The 21,623-nt window shown below is 40.3% G+C and overlaps 1 protein-coding gene across 4 annotated transcripts in view; it reads left to right on the top strand.

Moving 5' to 3' along the window:
• PRKAG2 (protein kinase AMP-activated non-catalytic subunit gamma 2) overlaps positions 1-21,623 on the top strand; it is an 889,218-nt gene that overhangs the window by 758,653 nt on the left and 108,942 nt on the right. For all 4 annotated transcript variants that reach the window (XM_053713799.1, XM_053713800.1, XM_053713801.1 and 1 more), the window contains one exon: positions 10,821-10,879. In XM_053713799.1, the coding sequence (XP_053569774.1) occupies positions 10,821-10,879 (59 nt within the window). The remainder of the gene's footprint in view (positions 1-10,820; positions 10,880-21,623) is intronic.

Genomic DNA, 21,623 nt, shown 5'->3' with positions numbered 1-21,623 from the left:
CAGCCTCCTTGTAGGGCTGTGACAGGAAGTAAAGGACACACATGCAAAAATATATTGTTAAAAAAAGGTAAAATCCATTTAAAATGATAAATAATATATTGCAGTGAATTCTATTGAGTATATGCCACTGCTTAGTGCTTTTTTATTACAACAATGAAACAGACTGTTTAATATCCCTTTAACCCCTTAAGGACCAAGGCCATTTTTCAATTTCTTTCCCTTAAGGACCAGGGCTATTTTTACATTTCTGCGGTGTTTGTGTTTAGCTGTAATTTTCCTCTTACTCATTTACTGTACCCACACATATTATATACCGTTTTTCTTGCCACTAAATGGACTTTCTAAAGATACCATTATTTTCATCATATCTTATAATTTATTATTAAAAATATTATAAAATATGAGGAAAAAATGGAAAAAAACACACTTTTTCTAACTTTGACCCCCAAAATCTGTTACACATCTACAACCACCAAAAAACACCCATGCTAAATAGTTTCTAAATTTTGTCCTGAGTTTAGAAATACCCAATGTTAACATGTTCTTTGCTTTTTTTGCAAGTTATAGGGAAATAAATACAAGAAGCACTTTGCTATTTCAAAACCACTTTTCTCTTGTAAGGTGTATCCAGTCCACGGATCATCCATTACTTGTGGGATATTCTCCTTCCCAACAGGAAGCTGCAAGAGGATCACCCACAGCAGAGCTGTCTATATACTTCCTCCCCTAACTGCCCACCCCCAGTCATTCTCTTGCAGCTCTCGACAATTGAAGTAGCATAGAGAGATGTGGTGAATTAATGTAGTTTACTTCAATCAAAAGTTTGTTATTTTCAAATGGTACTGGAGTTGTACTATTTTAGCCTCAGGCAGAATTGAAGAAGAGTCTGCCTGTGGTCTTTGATGATCTTAGCAGGTTGTAACTAAGATCCATTGCTGTTCTCACACATAACTGAAGAGATGGGTAACTGCAGCTGAGGGAATAGCGTGCAGGGTCTCCTGCTCTGAGGTATGTGCAGTTTTAAATTTTTCTAGAGAAATGAATATGCTAGAAAATGCTGACAATACCGGATTTATTTTAAGGTAAGCCTGATTACAATGATTTAATAACCACTGGTGTCATGCTTGCTGTAAAGGGTAATATTTTTATTATTTACTCACATTACTGAATAGATATAACGTTTGCTTGAATTGTATAAACGTTTTTTACATATTGGTGATAAAACTATATTCTGGGGCCCAGTTTTTTCCACATGGCTGTCTAGATTTTCCTAGGGATAGTTTTTTAAGGCCCTCTCACTGTGAGTACAGGTTGGGAGGGGCCTATTTTCGTTTTTGCAGCTTGAGACATCCAGCTTCCCTGAAGGAGTCCCCTGAACATTTAGGACCTCTCTAAAGGGTTTTTGTGCCTTCCAAAGTCGTTGTATGGGCAGGTAGGGCCACAGCAAATGGGTGCAATGCTCTTTTAGTCTATTATACACACTGTAAAAATTTCGTAAGATTTACTGCTTTTTCACTGTTTTAGCAGTTTCTGTGTTTGTTTTTTTTCTCTTAAAGGCACAGTACCGTTTTTATTTTTTGCTTGTTCAGTTATTAAAGTGTTTTCCAAGCTTGCTGGTCTCATTACTAGTCTGTTTAAACATGTCTGACATAGAGGAAACTCATTGTTCATTATGTTTAGAAGCCATTGTGGAACCCCCTCTTAGAATGTGTACCAAATGCACTGATTTTACTATAGATTATAAAGACCATATTCTGGCCTTAAAAAATTTATCACCAGATGAAATTGACAAGGGGGAAGTTATGCCGGCTAACTCTCCCCACGTGTCAGATTCTATAAATCCCGCTCAGGGGACGCCTAGTACTTCTAGCGCGCACATTGCGTATACCTTGCAAGACACGGCGGCAGTTATGAATCATACCCTTACAGAGGTATTATCTAAACTGCCAGGATTGCAAGGAAAGCGAGACAGCTCTGGGAATAGAATAAATACAGAGCTCTCTGATGCTTTAGTAGCTAGGTCTGATACACCTTCACATTATACTGAAGCTGAAGCAGGGGAGCTTCAATCTGTGGGTGATTTTTCTGATTCAGGGAAGATACTTCACTCTGATTCTGATATGTCTACATTTAAATTTAAGCTTGAACACCTCCGCGTATTGCTCAGGGAGGTTTTAGCAACTCTGGATGACTGTGACACTATTGTAGTCCCAGAGAAATTATGTAGATTGGATAAATACTATGCAGTACCTACTTACACTGATGTTTTTCCAATCCCTAAAAGGTTTTCTGAAATTATTACTAAGGAATGGGATAGGCCAGGTGTACCGTTCTCTCCCCCTCCTGTTTTTAAGAAGATGTTTCCTATAGACGCCGCTACACGGGACTTATGGCAGACGGTCCCTAAGGTGGAGGGAGCAGTTTCTACTCTAGCTAAGCATACCACTATCCCTGTCGAGGACAGTTGTGCTTTTCTAGATCCAATGGACAAAAAATTAGAGAGTTATCTTAAAAAGATCTTTATTCAACATGGTTTTATTCTCCAGCCCCTTGCATGCATTGCCCCCGTCACTGCTGCTGCGGCCTTCTGGTTTGAGTCTCTCGAAGAGGCTCTACAGGTAGAAACCCCATTGGATGATATATTTGACAAGCTTAAAGCTCTTAAGCTAGCCAATTCATTTGTTTCTGATGCCGTTGTTCATTTAACCAAGCTAACGGCTAAGAACTCAGGTTTTGCTATTCAGGCGCGTAGGGCGCTATGGCTTAAATCCTGGTCAGCTGACGTTACTTCAAAGTCTAAGCTTCTCAACATTCCCTTCAAGGGACAGACCCTATTCGGGCCTGGGCTGAAGGAGATCATTTCTGATATTACTGGAGGAAAAGGTCACGCCCTTCCTCAGGATAGGTCCTGCAAATTAAGGACCAAACAGCCTAATTTTCGTGCCTTTCGAAATTTCAAGAGTGGTGCAGCTTCATCTTCCTCTAATACAAAACAGGAGGGAAATTTTGCCCAGTCCAAGCAGGTCTGGAGACCAAACCAGGCTTGGAACAAAGGAAAGCAGGCCAAGAAGCCTGCTGCTGCCTCTAAGACAGCATGAAGGATCAGCCCCCGATCCGGTAACGGATCTGGTAGGGGGCAGACTTTCTCTCTTCGCCCAGGCTTGGGCAAGAGATGTCCAGGATCCCTGGGCGTTGGAAATTGTGTCTCAGGGATACCTTCTGGAATTCAAAGCTTCTTCCCCAAAAGGAAGATTTCACCTCTCACAATTATCTGCAAACCAGATAAAGAGAGAGGAATTCTTACATTGTGTTCAAGACCTCCTAGTTATGGGAGTGATCCACCCAGTTCCAAAGGAGGAACAGGGGCAAGGCTTCTATTCAAATCTGTTTGTGGTTCCCAAGAAAGAGGGAACCTTCAGACCAATCTTAGATCTCAAGATTCTAAACAAATTTCTCAGACCAGGGATTCTCTTCTCTGGTGGCTATCTCGGGTCCATCTGTCCAAGGGTATGACCTTCCGCAGGCCAGATTGGACAATAGTAACAACAGATGCCAGCCTTCTGGGTTGGGGTGCAGTCTGGAACTCCCTGAAGGCTCAGGGATCATGGACTCCGGAGGAGGCCCTCCTTCCGATAAACATTCTGGAACTAAGAGGGATATTCAACGCGCTTCAGACTTCGCCTCAGCTTGCTGCGGTCAGGTTCATCAGATTTCAGTCGGACAACATCACGACTGCAGCTTACATCAACCATCAAGGGGGAACCAGGAGTTCCCTAGCAATGTTGGAGGTTTCAAAGATAATTCTATGGGCAGAGTTTCACTCTTGCCATCTATCAGCTATCCATATCCCAGGAGTAGAGAACTGGGAGGCGGATTTTCAAAGTCAACAGACTTTTCATCCGGGGGAGTGGGAGCTCCATCTGGAGGTATTTGCACAGTTGATTCAACTTTGGGGCAAACCAGAACTGGATCTCATGGCGTCTCGTCAGAACGCAAAGCTTCCTTGTTACGGATCCAGGTCCAGGGATCCCAAGGCAGCACTGATAGATGCTCTAGCAGCGCCTTGGTCCTTCAACCTAGCTTATGTGTTTCCACCATTTCCTCTGCTCCCTCGTCTGATTGCCAAGATCAAACAGGAGAGAGCATCTTTGATTTTGATAGCACCTGCGTGGCCATGCAGGACTTGGTATGCAGATCTGGTGAACATGTCATCCTTTCGACCAAGGACTCTGCCGCTGAGACAAGATCTTCTACTTCAGGGTCCTTTCAACCATCCAAATCTAGTTTCTCTGCGTCTGACTGCTTGGAGATTGAACGCTTGATTTTATCAAAGCATGGTTTCTCCGAGTCGGTCATTGATACCTTAATACAGGCACGAAAGCCTGTCACCAGGAAAATTTATCATAAGATATGGTGTAAATATCTTCATTGGTGTGAATCCAAGGGTTACTCATGGAGTAAGGTCAGGATTCCTAAGATATTATCCTTTCTCCAAGAAGGATTGGAGAAGGGTTTGTCAGCTAGTTCCTTAAAGGGACAGATTTCTGCTCTGTCTATTCTGTTGCACAAATGTCTGGCTGAGGTTCCAGATGTTAAGGCATTTTGTCAGGCTCTGGTTAGAATCAAGCCTGTGTTTAAACCTGTTGCTCCACCATGGAGTTTAAATTTAGTTCTTAAAGTTCTTCAAGGGGTTTCGTTTGAACCTTTGCATTCCATAGATATTAAGCTCTTATCTTGAAAAGTTCTGTTTTTAGTAGCTATCTCCTCGGCTCGCAGAGTTTCGGAGTTATCTGCTTTACAATGTGATTCCCCTTATCTCATTTTCCATGCAGATAAGGTAGTGTTACGTACCAAATCTGGGTTTCTACCTAAGGTGGTATCTAATAAAAATATCAATCAGGAGATTGTTGTACCGTCACTGTGTCCTAATCCTTCTAAGAAGGAACGTCTTTTACACAATCTTGACGTGGTTCGTGCTTTAAAGTTTTATTTACAAGCTATTAAAGATTTTCATCAAACATCTGCATTGTTTGTTGTCTATTCTGGACAGAGGAGAGGCCAAAAGGCTTTGGCAACTTCTTTCTTTTTGGCTAAGGAGTATAATACGCTTAGCTTATGAGACTGCTGGCCAGCAGCCTCCTGAAAGAATTACAGCTCATTCTACTAGAGCGGTAGCTTCCACATGGGCTTTTAAGAATGAGGCTTCTGTTGAACAGATTTGTAAGGTGGCGACTTGGTCTTCGCTTCATACTTTTTCTAAATTCTATAAATTTTATACTTTTGCTTCTTCGGAGGCTATTTTTGGGAGAAAGGTCTTACAGGCAGTGGTGCCTTCCGTTTAAGCACCTGCCTTGTCCCTCCCTTTATCCGTGTCCTATAGCTTTGGTATTGGTATCCCACAAGTAATGGATGATCCGTGGACTGGATACACCTTACAAGAGAACACCATTTATGCTTACCTGATAAATGTATTTCTCTTGTGGTGTATCCAGTCCACGGCCCGCTCTGTCATTTTAAGGCAGGTGTTTTTTATTTTTAAACCAGTCACCACTGCACCCTATAGTTTCTCCTTGCTTGTCTTCGGTCGAATGACTGGGGGTGGGCAGTTAGGGGAGGAGCTATATAGACAGCTCTGCTGTGGGTGATCCTCTTGCAGCTTCCTGTTTGGAAGGAGAATATCCCACAAGTAATGGATGATCCGTGGACTGGATACACCACAAGAGAAATAAATTTATCAGGTAAGCATAAATTGTGTTTTTTTCAAAATGAGCGCTAGTTACATTGGAATCCTGATATCTGTCAGGAATACCTGAATATCCCTTGACATGTATATATATATTTTTTTTTTTTTTATTTATTTTTTTTTTTAGAAGACATCCCAAAGTATTGATCTAGGCCCATTTTGGTATATTTCATGCCATCATTTCACCGCCAAATGCGATCAAATTTAAAAAAAACTTTAGGTTTTAGGTTTCTCACTGAAATTATTTAAAAACAGCTTGTGCAATTATGGCACAAATGATTGTAAATGCTTCTCTGGGATCTCCTTTGTTCAGAAATAGCAGACATATATGACTTTGGCGTTGCTTTCTGGTAATTAGAAGGCCGCTAAATGCTGTTGCGCATCACACGTGTACAGGGAGTGCAGAATTATTAGGCAAGTTGTATTTTTGAGGATTAATTTTATTATTGAACAACAACCATGTTCTCAATGAACCCAAAAAACATTAATATCAAAGCTGAATATTTTTGGAAGTAGTTTTTGTTTGTTTTTAGTTTTAGCTTTTTTAGGGGGATATCTGTGTGTGCAGGTGACTATTACTGTGCATAATTATTAGGCAACTTAACAAAAAACAAATATATACCCATTTCAATTATTTATTTTTACCAGTGAAACCAATATAACATCTCAACATTCACAAATATACATTTCTGACATTCAAAAACAAAACAAAAACAAATCAGTGACCAATATAGCCACCTTTCTTTGCAAGGACACTCAAAAGCCTGCCATCCATGGATTCTGTCAGTGTTTTGATCTGTTCACCATCAACATTGCGTGCAGCAGCAACCACAGCCTCCCAGACACTGTTCAGAGAGGTGTACTGTTTTCCCTCCTTGTAAATCTCACATTTGATGATGGACCACAGGTTCTCAATGGGGTTCAGATCAGGTGAACAAGGAGGCCATGTCATTAGATTTTCTTCTTTTATACCCTTTCTTGCCAGCCACGCTGTGGAGTACTTGGACGCGTGTGATGGAGCATTGTCCTGCATGAAAATCATGTTTTTCTTGAAGGATGCAGACTTCTTCCTGTACCACTGCTTGAAGAAGGTGTCTTCCAGAAACTGGCAGTAGGACTGGGAGTTGAGCTTGACTCCATCCTCAACCCGAAAAGGCCCCACAAGCTCATCTTTGATGATACCAGCCCAAACCAGTACTCCACCTCCACCTTGCTGGCATCTGAGTCGGACTGGAGCTCTCTGCCCTTTACCAATCCAGCCACGGGCCCATCCGTCTGGCCCATCAAGACTCACTCTCATTTCATCAGTCCATAAAACCTTAGAAAAATCAGTCTTGAGATATTTCTTGGCCCAGTCTTGACATTTCAGCTTGTGTGTCTTGTTCAGTGGTGGTCGTCTTTCAGCCTTTCTTACCTTGGCCATGTCTCTGAATATTGCACAACTTGTGCTTTTGGGCACTCCAGTGATGTTGCAGCTCTGAAATATGGCCAAACTGGTGGCAAGTGGCATCTTGGCAGCTGCACGCTTGACTTTTCTCAGTTCATGGGCAGTTATTTTGCGCCTTGGTTTTTCCACACGCTTCTTGCGACCCTGTTGACTATTTTGAATGAAACGCTTGATTGTTCGATGATCACGCTTCAGAAGCTTTGCAATTTTAAGAGTGCTACATCCCTCTGCAAGATATCTCACTATTTTTGACTTTTCTGAGCCTGTCAAGTCCTTCTTTTGACCCATTTTGCCAAAGAAAAGGAAGTTGCCTAATAATTATGCACACCTGATATAGGGTGTTGATGTCATTAGACCACACCCCTTCTCATTACAGAGATGCACATCACCTAATATGCTTAATTGGTAGTAGGCTTTCGAGCCTATACAGCTTGGAGTAAGACAACATGCATAAAGAGGATGATGTGGTCAAAATACTCATTTGCCTAATAATTCTGCACTCCCTGTATTATGGCTAGCAGTGAAGGGGTTAATTAGGTAGTTTGTAGGGAGCTTGCAGGGTTAATTTTAGCTTTAGTGTAGAGATCAGCCTCCCACCTGACACATCAGACCCCCTGATCCCTCCCAAACAGCTCCCTTCCCTCCCGCACCCCACAATTGTCCCCGCCATCTTAAGTACTGGCAGAAAGTCTGCCAGTACTAAAATAAAAGTTTTTTTTTAAAAAAATATATATTTTTTATAGCATATTTACATATGCTGTGGTGTAGCATCCCCCCTTAGCCCCCAACCTCCCTGATACCCCCCAAAACAGCTCTCTAACCCTCCCCATCTGCCTTATTGGGGGCCATCTTGGGTACTGGCAGCTGTCTGCCAGTACCCAGTTTGCAAAAAAAAAGTTTTTATTTTTCTTTTTTTCTGTAGTGTAGCTTCCCCCCGCACAGACCAACCCCCACCACCTGCCTGATCTTTTGGTTTTTTTTATTTTTATTCCATTTTTTAAAAGTTTTGTACATAAACTTTTTATGTAGTGTAGTGGTTCCCACCTGCTCCCTCCCCGTGCACGCCCCCACCCTCCCGTGCACACGCGCGTGCCCCCGGACATCCCGCCCACGATCCCGCCCCCCTCCACATCACCGCTCATCATCGATGGCCGCCACCCGCCTCCCACACAGGCTCCCACCCACCAACGATACCGGCCATCGATGTCCGGTGCAGAGAGGGCCACAGAGTGGCTCTCTCTGCATCGGATGGCCAAGGGGTGTTATTGCAGGATGCCTCGATATCGAGCCATCACTGCAATAACCGGAAAGCGGCTGGAAGCGAGCAGGATCGCTTCCAGACGCTTTAATCCCCTAATGTCGTACAGGGTAAGTCGCTGGTCTTTTAAGACCAGGTTGTGTGCGACGTACCGTGTATGACAAGCGTTGTTAAGGGGTTAAGCAAATGCTTGTGCAGCTCTGCTCTTGCATGACCAGTTGCTTGAGAGCAGGGTTTGTCAATCATCCCGGGTTAACAAATTTGAGGTGATTTAAAGGGACATGAAACCTAAAATTTTTCTCTCGTGATTCACATAGAGAATGCAATTTTAAACAACTTTTCAGTTTACTTTTATTATCTTGTTTGCTTTGCTGGGGAGCAGCAATACCCTACTTGTAGCTAGCTGCTGATTGGTGGCTGCAGACTTTAATGCCTTTTTCTCATTGGCTTAACCAATGTGTTCAGTTAGGTCCAAGTAGGGCATTGCTGCTCCTTCAACAAAGGATACAAGACAATAAAGCAAATTTGATACTAGAAATCAGCTGGAAGGTTGTATAAAACAGTATGCTGTATCTAAATTATGAAAGAAACATTTTGGGTTTCGGGTCTCTTCAACTTGCTACTTCTGAGATGTCAGAGAGCTTAGAAGTCTGAACCGCAAGTGCTCCAGAGCTGCCCTGTGAGCTTCATAAACGGAGCATTTAGTCCTTTTAGAGTTGGTTGTGTATTTTAAGACCTTTTATATTTCCGTGAGAATTGAATCTTGAAAAATCAATCGTGGCTTCTGTGTTTTTTTTTTTGAGCCCTAACTTTAAATTCATATACATATTTGTGTATAAATGATTTCTCTGGCCCCTATACAACACATAAATGTGTTGACCCTGTCATGTAACGGAGCCAGATCATGTGATTTTGCCACGTTACAAACGTATAATATTAGTTTACACTTGCAAGCTGCTATATTTAGCATGTGCCGCACATCTGCCAGAAGCGTAACTCACTGCCATAGAGATTGTGCTATATACAGATCTGATAGGACTTGAAATGTACGTTTGGAGAGGCTCTTGCAAAAAAAGATGTTGATTAAAAAATGTGCTTTATAAAGAACTCCTTCAGAAGGTAACATATTGCATTTGCTATAGAATAAAATATAGAGGGAATTATATATTTTTATTTCTATTGGAGACTTTTAACGTCGGTGTCCTATGATAGATGTCTAATGAGTTTTATAAGTTTGCTAATGTGTAAAAAATATTTGTATATGCACCAAACCGTTGCAAACATCTATATTAAAGGAACAGTAAAGTCAAAATTAAATGATTTTTTTCTTGTTTTGTTTTCAGTATTCCAATTATAGACCACTGCCAGCTCATAGTCCTTGCAAACTTTCTCCATACATTTTGTATTTTTAGCAGAGAGCTCATTACCTAATTGATCCAAAGTATCATATAGTTGTTTCTGAAAGATTATCTTTCCTTTTCTATATGCATTTTATATTTTTGTACAATTAGTGTCTGTTTTTTAAGATATGGTTTTGAATGTGGTAAGTGGCTAGCGGGTTAATATTGACCAGGGATCTGATTGGTTAGGATAATCACTTCCTTTGTCATTAAATACCTATGTGAAACACCTGTACATCTGATGAAGTGCCGTTGGGGCAGGAAACGCGTCAGCTGTTCATGCCTGGTCTGCTGTGTTCCTTGTGATTTTAATGCTGAGTATCAAATAAAGTGGACTTTTAAGTGCATTGTTTCTCTCCTGATGGTACTTTTCCTAAATCAAGTGGCAAGAGTGTTTGGTGTGTGTGTATATATATATATATATATATATATATATATATATATATTTATTTATTTTAATATCCTTTTACTCTCACATATAAGCCATTCATAGTGAGCAGTAAATTGTGGAGTGTAGACACTTAAATAATTCCTACTTCATTCTCCTTCTAAGCCTGGAATTGCTATAAATGGGACATTGAATCCTTTGAGGTTTTAATTTAAAATGTTTAATTATATGTAGTAAAAACTACTTTACAATAGCCTTTTCATTATTTATTTGGTTCTTGTAATTGAATTCTAAAAATGATTGTCTTTCCAGTTAGCGATGCCACACAGTCATTGGTTGAACACTATAGGGACCCATGTGTAACTGTCCCTAATTGACTTCAGTAGAGTAGGAAACCTAGGTTACAACATGGCAGCAGCCATTGCTTTATGGACACAAAAACTTTACACTTATTGTTTAAATATTTAAATAACTAATATCGCTTTACTAAAATGCATCCTCCTATTATTCTCAGGCTTACTCTCTCTAGCATTTATTTGGCGTGTGTTGTCCCTTTATTCATTTACTGGTTTTATTTATTTCAGGTATGTTAACAATTACAGATTTCATAAACATATTGCATCGATACTACAAGTCTCCTATGGTGAGTTCTTTTCTTCTACACACTAAGCTAATGAATGGTCTGGCACATTCCTACTCAGATGTAGGCTAAAAAAGGGAAATATAACGTTCACTTAAATGACATGAAGCACTTTGCTATTTCCTTCTTAATATGAGTAGAGTCCACGGCTTCATTCCTTACTTGTGGGAAATACTGAACCTGGCCACCGGGAGGAGGCAAAGACACCCCAGCCAAACTCTTAAATACCTCCCCCACTTCCCTAATTCCCCAGTCATTCTTTGCATTTCGTCACAGGAGTTTGGCAGAGAAGTGTCAGAAGATACGGAGTAGTTCCTTATGAAGGGTATCTACCCTTCGGAATGGGACTGGAGTTTTAAGTAGTCTTGTCAGCCTCTCAGTGGGAGCATTGACAAGCTTGTAAGACGGTTACTCGCCACATCTATCGTAAGGTGTGGAGGACTTATTTATTCTGGTGTGAAGAGCGTGGATTCCCTTGGCATAAGGTCAGGGTTTCCAGGATTATTTTTTTTCTCCAGGATGGTTGTCAGGGCGCCAGGAATCAGACTGAATCACACCTTTATTCATAGCAAAAAATAATAAAAAGTCCACAAGTCAAATAACAAGCCAGGAGTCAAAACCAGAGCTGGTAGTCAGACGAGCCGAGTCAGGAGCCAAAGCGAATAGTCAGACGAGCCAGAATCGGGAACAAGGAAAACAGCAGAGTCAGGAACAAGCCAGGGATCAGGAACCAGGAAGGACGTCAGGCAGCCAGGTAATACACAGGAACTCTCACAAACAGGTCTGAGACAATGCAAAGGCAAAGCATACTGAACAGAGGCCCTTTAAATAATAAGTGATGACATCACAATTCTGAGACTGCATCCTGTCTCACATGGATGATGCACACCAGTCTGGCCATAAAATGAAGTGTAGGAAATGAGCAGCATCCCCCACAATGCACCATAGTCAGGAAGAGAGGTGAGTAAAATGGCTGCCAGCAGCACATGACAAACAGGGAAAAAACCCTGACAATGGTCTGGAGAAGGGCCTTTCTGCTAGCTACCTTAAGGGACAGATTTCGGCCCTGTCTGTTTTACTGCACAAGAGGCTCGCTGAGCTTCCAGATGTCCAGTCCTTTGTTCAGGCCCTAACTAGAATCAGGCCTGTGTTTAGATCTAGTGCTCCTCCTTGGAGTTTAAATCTGGTTCTTAAGGTTTTGCAGAAGGCTCCGTTTGAGCCTATGCATGTAGTTGACATTAAATTGCTGTCTTGAAAGGTTCTTTTTCTACTGGCTATCGCCTCGGCGCATTGCAAGGCAGTATGGCTGCCTTGCAATGTGAGCCCCCTTACCTAGTATTCCATGCTGATAAGGCTGTTCTTCGTACTGGGTTGGGTTTTCTTCCTAAGGTTGTTTCAGATTGTAACATCAATCAAGAGATTGTCTGGATGAGAGGTATCTTGATAAAGGCTGTTAAGCCGAAACGCGTAGATACCGGAGCACCATTACACAGATTGTGCAAGTAACGAGAGGAGCTCTTCCAACCACAGATTGGAACAAGATTTTCATCTAAACCCGTCCGTAACCAAGAATATATCTTGCGGCACTTATTTAACCGCATGAAGAAGAGTTAGTGGAATTCCATCCATACCTTTGAAATAGATCGGTCACTGACCGACAGGAATAAGAAGACACAAAAGGTACAGAGCGACTCATCTAAGCCGCATACGAATCCACACCTGGCGGTCTACCCCTAACCGCATTTTTTACCAACCCGGGACCATCTTACCTCCAGCAACCAGATCGGTCACTGACCGGCAAGAGGAGTAGCGGCATATATTTAACCGCCCATACCGAAGAGACCACTCAGCTGTTAAACCGGGAAAGGTCATTGTAGAAATTTACCTACACAGCAGCATATATTTAACCGCATCATCCATTTACAGAAGAGACCATACAGCTACTACATTGGGTCAGGTCATTGAAGAAATTTACCTACATAGCGGCATATATTTAACCGCACTATCCTGCACACTATAAGCTTGGCCATATCTTTAACCGGGTCAAATATCCTACCGGTTTCAAGTAATATAGTGATATCACACAGATACACTATAAAGGTACTGTTTTAATATATTATACATAAGTGTGTTTAAACTTACTCTGCCAATTGTTTGGTAAACAGGAACAACAGAGTCCTATCTTGAAGAAACAGCACATGTTTGATTTGTATATATACATTTTTAATGGATTTTTAGATTTGTGTTATTTTAATTACATTTTTAAATATCATCTGTATAAAATATAAACCGACACCGGTGTCCAGTATATTTAAGTCAATTAATTCACCACTAGTAATTTTATGTTTTTATTATACTTAATAAAATTGGAACTTTATAACTATCCTGTCTTGTGGTCACATTCACTATAAGGAGTTTTTCAATATATATATATTTTAAAAAATAGAATATATTTTTTAGGAACAGAATTCTAGAAAATTAAACACTTTGGTAATAGATTATACACATAGGTAATAGCGACATTCGCTAAATATATTTTATTCTTATTTAGGATATAAGAAATATAACATTATCCAACGCAATACTTTGGGAATAGCATCTTTTTGCGCCACCTACTCCAACATATCGTAATCAAGAGATTGTGGTTCCTTCTTTGTTTGCTAATCCTTCTTCAAAAGAGCGGTTACTTCATAACTTGGATGTGGTTCGGGCCTTGAAGTTCTATCTCCAGGCTATGAAGGAGTTTAGACAGACTTCTTCTTTGTTTGTTGTCTATTCTATGAAACCTAAGGGGCAGAAAGCCTCGTCCACTTCCTTGTCCTTTTGGTTGAAGAGCATTATTCGCTTAGCTTATGAGACAGTGGGACATAAGCCTCCTCAGAGGATTAAGGCTCATTCAACTAGAGCAGTGGCTTCCTCTTGGGCCTTCAAGAATGAGGCCTCTGTGGAGCAGATTTGTAGGGCAGCTACCTGGTCCTCCTTACATACCTTTTCAAAATTTTACAAGTTTGACGTTTTTTGCTTCGGCTGAAGCAGCTTTTGGAAGAAAAGTTTTGCAAGCTATGGTGCCCTCAAAATTGGGTCCGCCTCTCTTTTTACCCTACCTTTTTCATTCAGTGTCCTCTAGAGCTTGGGTATGTTTCCCACAAGTAAGGAACAAAGCCTTGGACTCTCCTCATATTAAGAAGGAAAACATGAATTTTGCTTACCAGATAATTTCCTTTCCTTCTGTATGAGGAGAGTCCACGACCCCCGCCCGTAGTCTCCGTTGGACGGATCTAAATTTTTGTTTTGTTCTTCTGGCACCATTTATATCCTGATATTTTTCTTACTGTTCCTTGTTCCCTCGGCAGAATGACTGGGGATGAGGGAAGTGGGGGAGGTATTTAAGCCTTTGGCTGGGGTGTCGTTGCCTCCTTTTGGTGGCCAGGTTCAGTATTTCCCACAAGTAAGGAATAAAGCCGTGGACTTTCCTCATACAGAAGGAAAGGAAATTATCTGGTAAGCATAATTTATGTTTTTAATATAAAATGCTTAATTTTTGCAATAAAAAATACTTTTTAATATACTTTCTGTATTTATTTTACTTTTTCCTGTAATTTTAACCTTTTAGTGACCACAGCACTTTTGCATTTTCTTACCGCTATTTTTACATTTCTGCTGTGTTTGTGTTTAGCTGTAATTTTCCTCTTACTAATTTACTGTACCCACACATATTATATACCGTTTTTCTCGCTATTAAATGGACTTTCTAAAGATACCATTATTTTAATCATATCTTATAATTTACTATAAACAAAATTATAAAATATGATGAAAAAAACACACTTTTTCTAAATTTGACCCCCAAAATCTGTTACACATCTACAAACACCAAAAATACCCATGCTAAATAGTTTCTACATTTTGTCCTGAGTTTAGAAATACCCAATGTTTACATATTCTTTGCTTTTTTTTGGAAGTTATAGGGCAATAAATACAAGTAGCACTTTGCTATTTCCAAACCATTTTTTTTCTTTTCTTCAAAATTAGCGATATTTACATTGTAACACTATCTGTCAGGAATCCCTGACTATCTCTTGACATGCATGTTTTTTTTTTTTTAGTAGACAACCCAATGTATTGATCTAGGCCCATTTTGGTACATTTTGGTATATTTCATGCCACCATTTCAACGCCAAATGCGATCAAATAAAAAAACCATTAACTTTTTCACAAACTTTAGGTTTCTCACTGAAATTATTTACAAACAGCTTGTGCAATTATGGCACAAATGGTTGTAAATGCTTCTCTTTGATCTCCTATGTTCAGAAATAGCAGACATTTATGGCTTTTCTCATTACTTTTTGGAAATTAGATGGCCGCTAAATGTCGTTGCGCACCACACTTGTATTATGCCCAGCAGTGAAGGGGCTAATTAGGTACTAAAATAAAAGGCTTATATATATATATATATATATATATATTTATTATGCAGTGTTGGATCCCCCCCCCAACAGCTCTCTAATCCTCCCCCCTCTATCCATTTGCCGCCATCTTGGGTACAGACCCAGTTTAGTGAAAATTGTTTTTTAGATTAGTGCAGCTTCCCCCCCCCAATACCCTACCCCCTCACTCACAGATCCCTTTCCCAACATGTATTTTTTTTATTTCCCCTCTCCCTCCTCCTCCTTCCCATATATATATATATATATATATATATATATATATATATATATATATATATTAAAAGGCTCAGCAGTAATCGTGCACATGCGCACGCTTCCTTCCACTTGCGCGCATTTCACCAACAGGATCCAGAACTTCCTCCAGCGATGGGCCGCTCACCCGCCTCCCTGCTATGGATCCCACCCACCAATGATCGGCACCATCGCTGGCCGATGTAGAGAGGGGCTCTCTCTGCATCGGTGCCTAAAAAAAAGGGTATTGCAGGATGCCTCAATATCGAGGCATCACTGCAATACCCTGAAACCGGCTGGAAGTGATCACCATCGCTTCCATCGATTGAAACCCCAGAGGACATGCCAGGCACGTCCTTGGTTGTTAACGACCGTTTTTTGTAGGACGTGTCTGGCATATCCTTGGTCCTTAAGGGACATTCCACTTTTGAGTATAAACATTTTTGCAATATACTTGCTTTACCTAAACCACTTCTAGTAAAAGCTATCACTGTTGAAAGTGAGAGCTTTTTTTTTTTTTTTTTAAGTTTTAAATGTTTTTATTGAAATAAATTACCATCAGGTATGAAAGTGAGAGCTTTTACTGTGCATGGAAGCCTATCTAAATATGCTTTATCAACAGCCCTTTGAATAGTGTGCTCAGAGAGCTGTTGTGCCTTGTACTGTACTTGCGATGATTTGATTTACATGATACAAGTCACTACCTACCAGTTCTCAGACGCACTGTTTAAAATGCTGGTGCATTTAGCATATTTAGATGTTCTTCATGTGCACATGCACAGTAAAGCTCACACTAAAAACTGATAGAAATGAAATGCAATTTTGGATGGAATGTCCCTTTTAACCCTGAAAATTCCAATTCTGAGAATTGGAAGTGCACAACAGACTTCATAAGTCTAACCCTGCTACATATCTGTCCCTAACTGGCATCAGCAGAGGTGATAAGATAAGACACGTTAAAACCATGCACGTTTTGCTAACAGGACAGTGGAAAACTTTGTCTACTTCGGTAACAGTTTTGGATTGGCCCCTCTAAATAAGGCACGTGGTTGGGGGAGTTTGGCTGTGGGGGGAAAAAGTGTTCAGAAAAAGGTTCACACATAGCCGATATGCAGTCTTGTAGTCTCACAGTGCTGTATGTTGCTTTAAAAAGCTCAATTGGCCGGTATGCAGTCTTGTAATTATACAGTGCTTTATGTTCCTTTAAGAAGCCCAATTGACCAGTATGCAGTCTTGTAATCACACAGTGCTTTATGTTCCTTTAAGAAACCCAATTGGTCAGTATGCAGTCTTGTAATCACACAGTGCTTTATGTTCCTTTAAGAAACCCAATTGGCCGATATGCAGTCTTGTAATTATACAATGCTTTATGTTCCTTTAATAAGCCCAATTGGCCAGTATGCAGTCTTGTAATCACACAGAGCTTTATGTTACTTTAAGAAGCCCAATTGGCCAGTATGCAGTCTTGTAATCACACAGAGCTTTATGTTACTTTAAGAAGCCCAATTGGCCAGTATGCAGTCTTGTAATCACACAGTGCTTTATGTTCCTTTAAGAAGCCCAATTGGCCAGTATGCAGTCTTGTAATCATACAGTGCTTTATATTCCTTTAAGAAGCCCAATTGGCTGGCATGCAGTCTTGCAATCATACAGTGCTTTATATTCCTTTAAGAAGCACAATTGGCTGGCATGCAGTCTTGTAATCACACAGTGCTTTATGTTCCTTTAAGAAGCCCAATTGGCTGGCATGCAGTCTTTTAATCACACAGAGCTTTGTGTTCCTTTAAGAAGCCTAATTGGCCGGTATGCAGTCTTGTAATCACACAGTGCTTTATGTTCCTTTAAGAAGCCCAATTGGCCGGTATGCAGTCTTGTAATCACACAGTGCTTTATGTTCCTTTAAGAAGCCCAATTGGCCGGTATGCAGTCTTGTAATCACACAGTGCTTTATGTTCCTTTAAGAAGCCTAATTGGCCGGTATGCAGTCTTGTAATCACACAGTGCTTTATGTTCCTTTAAGAAGCCCAATTGGCCAGTAAGCAGTCTTGTAATCACACTTGGCAAGAATAAAAGTTGGGCATTATGAGTTTTCCACGCGCAATGTGGTTTTTTTCGCAATCAATTTCCATTGTACATGTATTATAAGTCTTGAAAAATCACAATTGCGCACACGCATTCGCCTTTTCCGCACTCGAAGAGCTGTAGTTTACAGCTTTGCGCAACAAAAACGTTTCACGAGGTGGAGGCGGGGTGAGCGGCTGACCAAGATTGCCGCACATCACTGAAGCTCTCTATGCGAGCTGGGCATCAAAGCTCATATTTGCTGAAAGCCTGGAGCCACTGAGGTATAAGACGTTTACTTTAGCTCCAGAATACTTGGGGAACACCCGGTACGACTTTGGCTCAGATTTACCTGATTTTGTCGACGGCGCTGGAGCCGTACTTTGCAAACCCACAAGGTCTTTTTTACACTGCGCCATGGACTAATGCTGCTAAGCGCTCGATCAGAAACTTACCCAAAGGGACCTACAAGTTAGACCGGGCCAACTCTTGAAGGAAATACAGGTGAACTCTGTGAAATGGGGAAGGTGTAACATTATATAGTGTGAAATATAGACCTGGGTACCTTAACAGCTACTCACAATAACCCCAAAATGAGCAGTGACCTGTGGCTTTATTTATATAAAATGATCTGTGATATGATGCAATAATGTAGTAATTGGCAAAATACATAGTGAAAGTAAACTCTTTTTATCAACGCATCTTGCTGGACTTTAAGTTATATATAGTGGGACAATTACGCAGTAGTAAATATACTGTGACAGAATTTATAGCAAGGTATACACACTTATATCTGAGCTGAGAGACAGCATTGAAGCAATTGGCAGAGCTTATACCGAAAGTCTACCGTTCCTTTTTACCTATTTTACCGGGTTTTAGTTGGCTGTACACAGCAGGACATCTATGCTGCAGTGCATTGGAGGTTAGAGGAATCTGCCGAAATCTACAACTTGGGAAACTGCTTTATATCTTGATATTAAAATAGTGTGCACCCCCCTACTCCTTTTCCCACTGCTCCTGGTAGTAGTGGGTCATATCCAATACCTTTTCCCGTGATCGCTCTGTGAGAGCATTAGCCCTGGGGAGTGGTGTACTACTATAGCAGTTTTGAACTTTCTCTTACTACAGTCATATTTAATATTTCCTCCAAATCCCTTCAGTATGTCACAAAGGAAACTAACCAGGAGTGATAAAGCTCAAAAATTACCACCAACAGCCCAGGGAGCTATGAGCTCTTTTTTCAAGCAAGCTGATAAACACAAACCTAATAAAGACCCTGATATAATGTCAACTTCTCAGGATGAAAGCTCATGTGAGGCCGCAGATGCCGCAGTAGAGGCCCCGCCTAAAACTATTGAAATGGGAAAAGACGAGATCATCACATATGGCGCAATGGAAGCCCTTATAGAGCAGGTTAAGACTTGTATTAAGAATGAATGTGCAGGGCTGAAAAAAGACATATCTGACTTGTGCTATAGGGTTGATACATTGGAGGAACATGAATATGTTGCATCCCAAAAAATTGCAGCTCTTTCCTCTAAAGCTTTTCAACATCATCACTGCATGTTAGACTTAGAAGACAAGTTGGACGACTTAGAGAATCGCTCCAGGAGGAGTAATTTGCGATTCAGAGGAATTCCTGAAACTGTGCAAGGAAATGAGATTCAAAGCTTTCTACAGTCTTTTTTCACAGATCTAATAAAGAATAATTCAGGAACTTTATCTGATATTGTACTCGATAGGGCTCATAGATCCCTATGCCCTAAACCATCTGAAGGCTCACCCCCTCGTGACATCATTGTACATTTCCAAAATTTTCAACACAGGGAAACCATCTACAACTATTCAAGAAAACAAACATCCAATATGTACCAAGGTCACCGAATCCAAGTGTTTCAGGACTTATTGTCAAGGACGCTTCAAAAAAGGAGAGACCTCTTTTTTAACATCCCACCTCCGTATCCTGAAAATTCCATACAGATGGGGGTTTCCAACCTCAGTTATAGCTGTTAAAAATGGGAAAAAATTTGAATGCCTCTTTCCTCCTGACGCTGAGCAATTCTGTCAACAAATAGGAATACCACCTCCAGAAACACAAGAATCGACCCCACAATCATCACCATCAACCAGACAGGAGGCTTCTAAATCACAGAGGCGACCTTGGACGGGATCCACAGCGCCACAGAATAAAAGAAGACAAACCAACAACAATAATAATGTTGAAGATGAACCACCTTAAAAAGGGACACGTAACTATATGATGTTGTTTCTAATCCCTGAGTTGTACATATTGAGCTTAATATACTTGTTTTCACCAATCTGATTTTCCTCCTAGGTTTCAAAGAGACTATATTTAAATATTGACTGCATCATGTTATGTTAATTTTGTTTGATTTCTTGTTCGAAAGCTTATGTTATTCATGTTATCCATATAAATATTATTGCTGGAATAGTTGCGGTTATAAACTTCCCTGATACTCATATAGGCCTCACTGCATCTACCCAAGAGGACCTGTGTCCCCCGCTGCAGTACTCCCCAACCTTTAATTGATAGTCATACTGCTGCGTTAATTTTCTAAGCCCATTTAGTTTACTATGAAAATACTTATAAAATTGAGTCCTTACTTTAAATATTGCTCCTCCCATTGAAATACTGTTAGAACAAGTTCCAGTATCACTAATACTCTATATACCATACTCGAATATACTATATCAAGATGGCACTTATTAGTAAATTTCCCCTTAGCCCTGCAGTATACAATTTGCATAACTGATATTGAGGACACAGATGATCCCCTCCCCGATAGCTAGTTGTTGTATTGTTATATATTCTGATAATCTACCAAAGGTTTTGCAATGACTACCTACAAAACTCCTATAAAGATTTATCCACAAGTTTCTGAATACTGGAAAGTCATTTTGTGTTAAAAAAACTGCCGTATGCTACCATGCTTTCATTTTTAAGGTTTTAAGATATTTTGAAGAATTTCACCTAGATTTATGATGGTCCATATGTTAATATATAATGTTTGCTGGTTTCTTTATCTCTCCTCTAATTTCCCCCTTCTTCAATTTCCTCTATTTTCTTTATCTTTTCTACTACCTCTTAAACAAGCACATGCACAGCTTGCCCAAAAGCCTTCACCAATTTTAATTTTATGTCAGTTACTTCTTTTAAAGGACCTCTGACATTATAGAAATTTCTCATATTTAACTTTTAATCTACTGTTTCAATTTACCAACCCCTTATTTGTAAATTATATCCTTTTTTCTCTTCTCCCCTTGCACTTAGAATTTGCCCTCCCCTAGATAACATATATATTCGTAACATCCACAATGTCCACCTGCTTGTATGAGGGGTCTTTTACCATTGCAACCCAGAACGTGAAGGGATTTCTATCAGCTGAAAAGCGCTCAATCGCCCTTCACGACTTCCATAAAAAGAACTTGGATATCATAATGATCCAGGAAACCCACTTTAAGAAAAACCACGAGCCCACACTCTCATCTAAATATTATGATAAACACTATTTTAGCTCAGGCCCAACCAGAAATAATGGGGTTTGTACTTTAATCAAACGCAACGCACCATTTGAGCTACTTCAGCAATTTAATGACCCCGAAGGCAGGATCCTGATACTAGTAGGCCTTTATTATGGCAGACCCATTACGCTTGCAAATATCTATGCTCCAATTAGGCCTACCTCCTGCTTTTTCCGCAAAGTAGTAAACAAACTACTTGATATGACTAAGGGCCCCATCTTGTTAGGTGGAGACTTTAATTTTCCAACAGATCCCGCACTAGATACGTCTACAGGCCATTCTTACCTAAGACACTTGCATATTAAGAACAATAATACGTTGATCCATTCACTCAACTTTTTTGACACATGGAGAACAGTACACACTTCCACCAAGGACTATACCTTTTTTTCTCAACCACAACGATCTTACACCAGACTCGAATAAAAGAAGCTAGGGATAACCTTAATAAATTCCTAATTGAA

This window comes from Bombina bombina, chromosome 5 (genome assembly GCF_027579735.1).
Source record: "Bombina bombina isolate aBomBom1 chromosome 5, aBomBom1.pri, whole genome shotgun sequence".
Taxonomy (NCBI): domain Eukaryota; kingdom Metazoa; phylum Chordata; class Amphibia; order Anura; family Bombinatoridae; genus Bombina; species Bombina bombina.
This window is presented reverse-complemented; position numbering and strand designations above follow the sequence as displayed.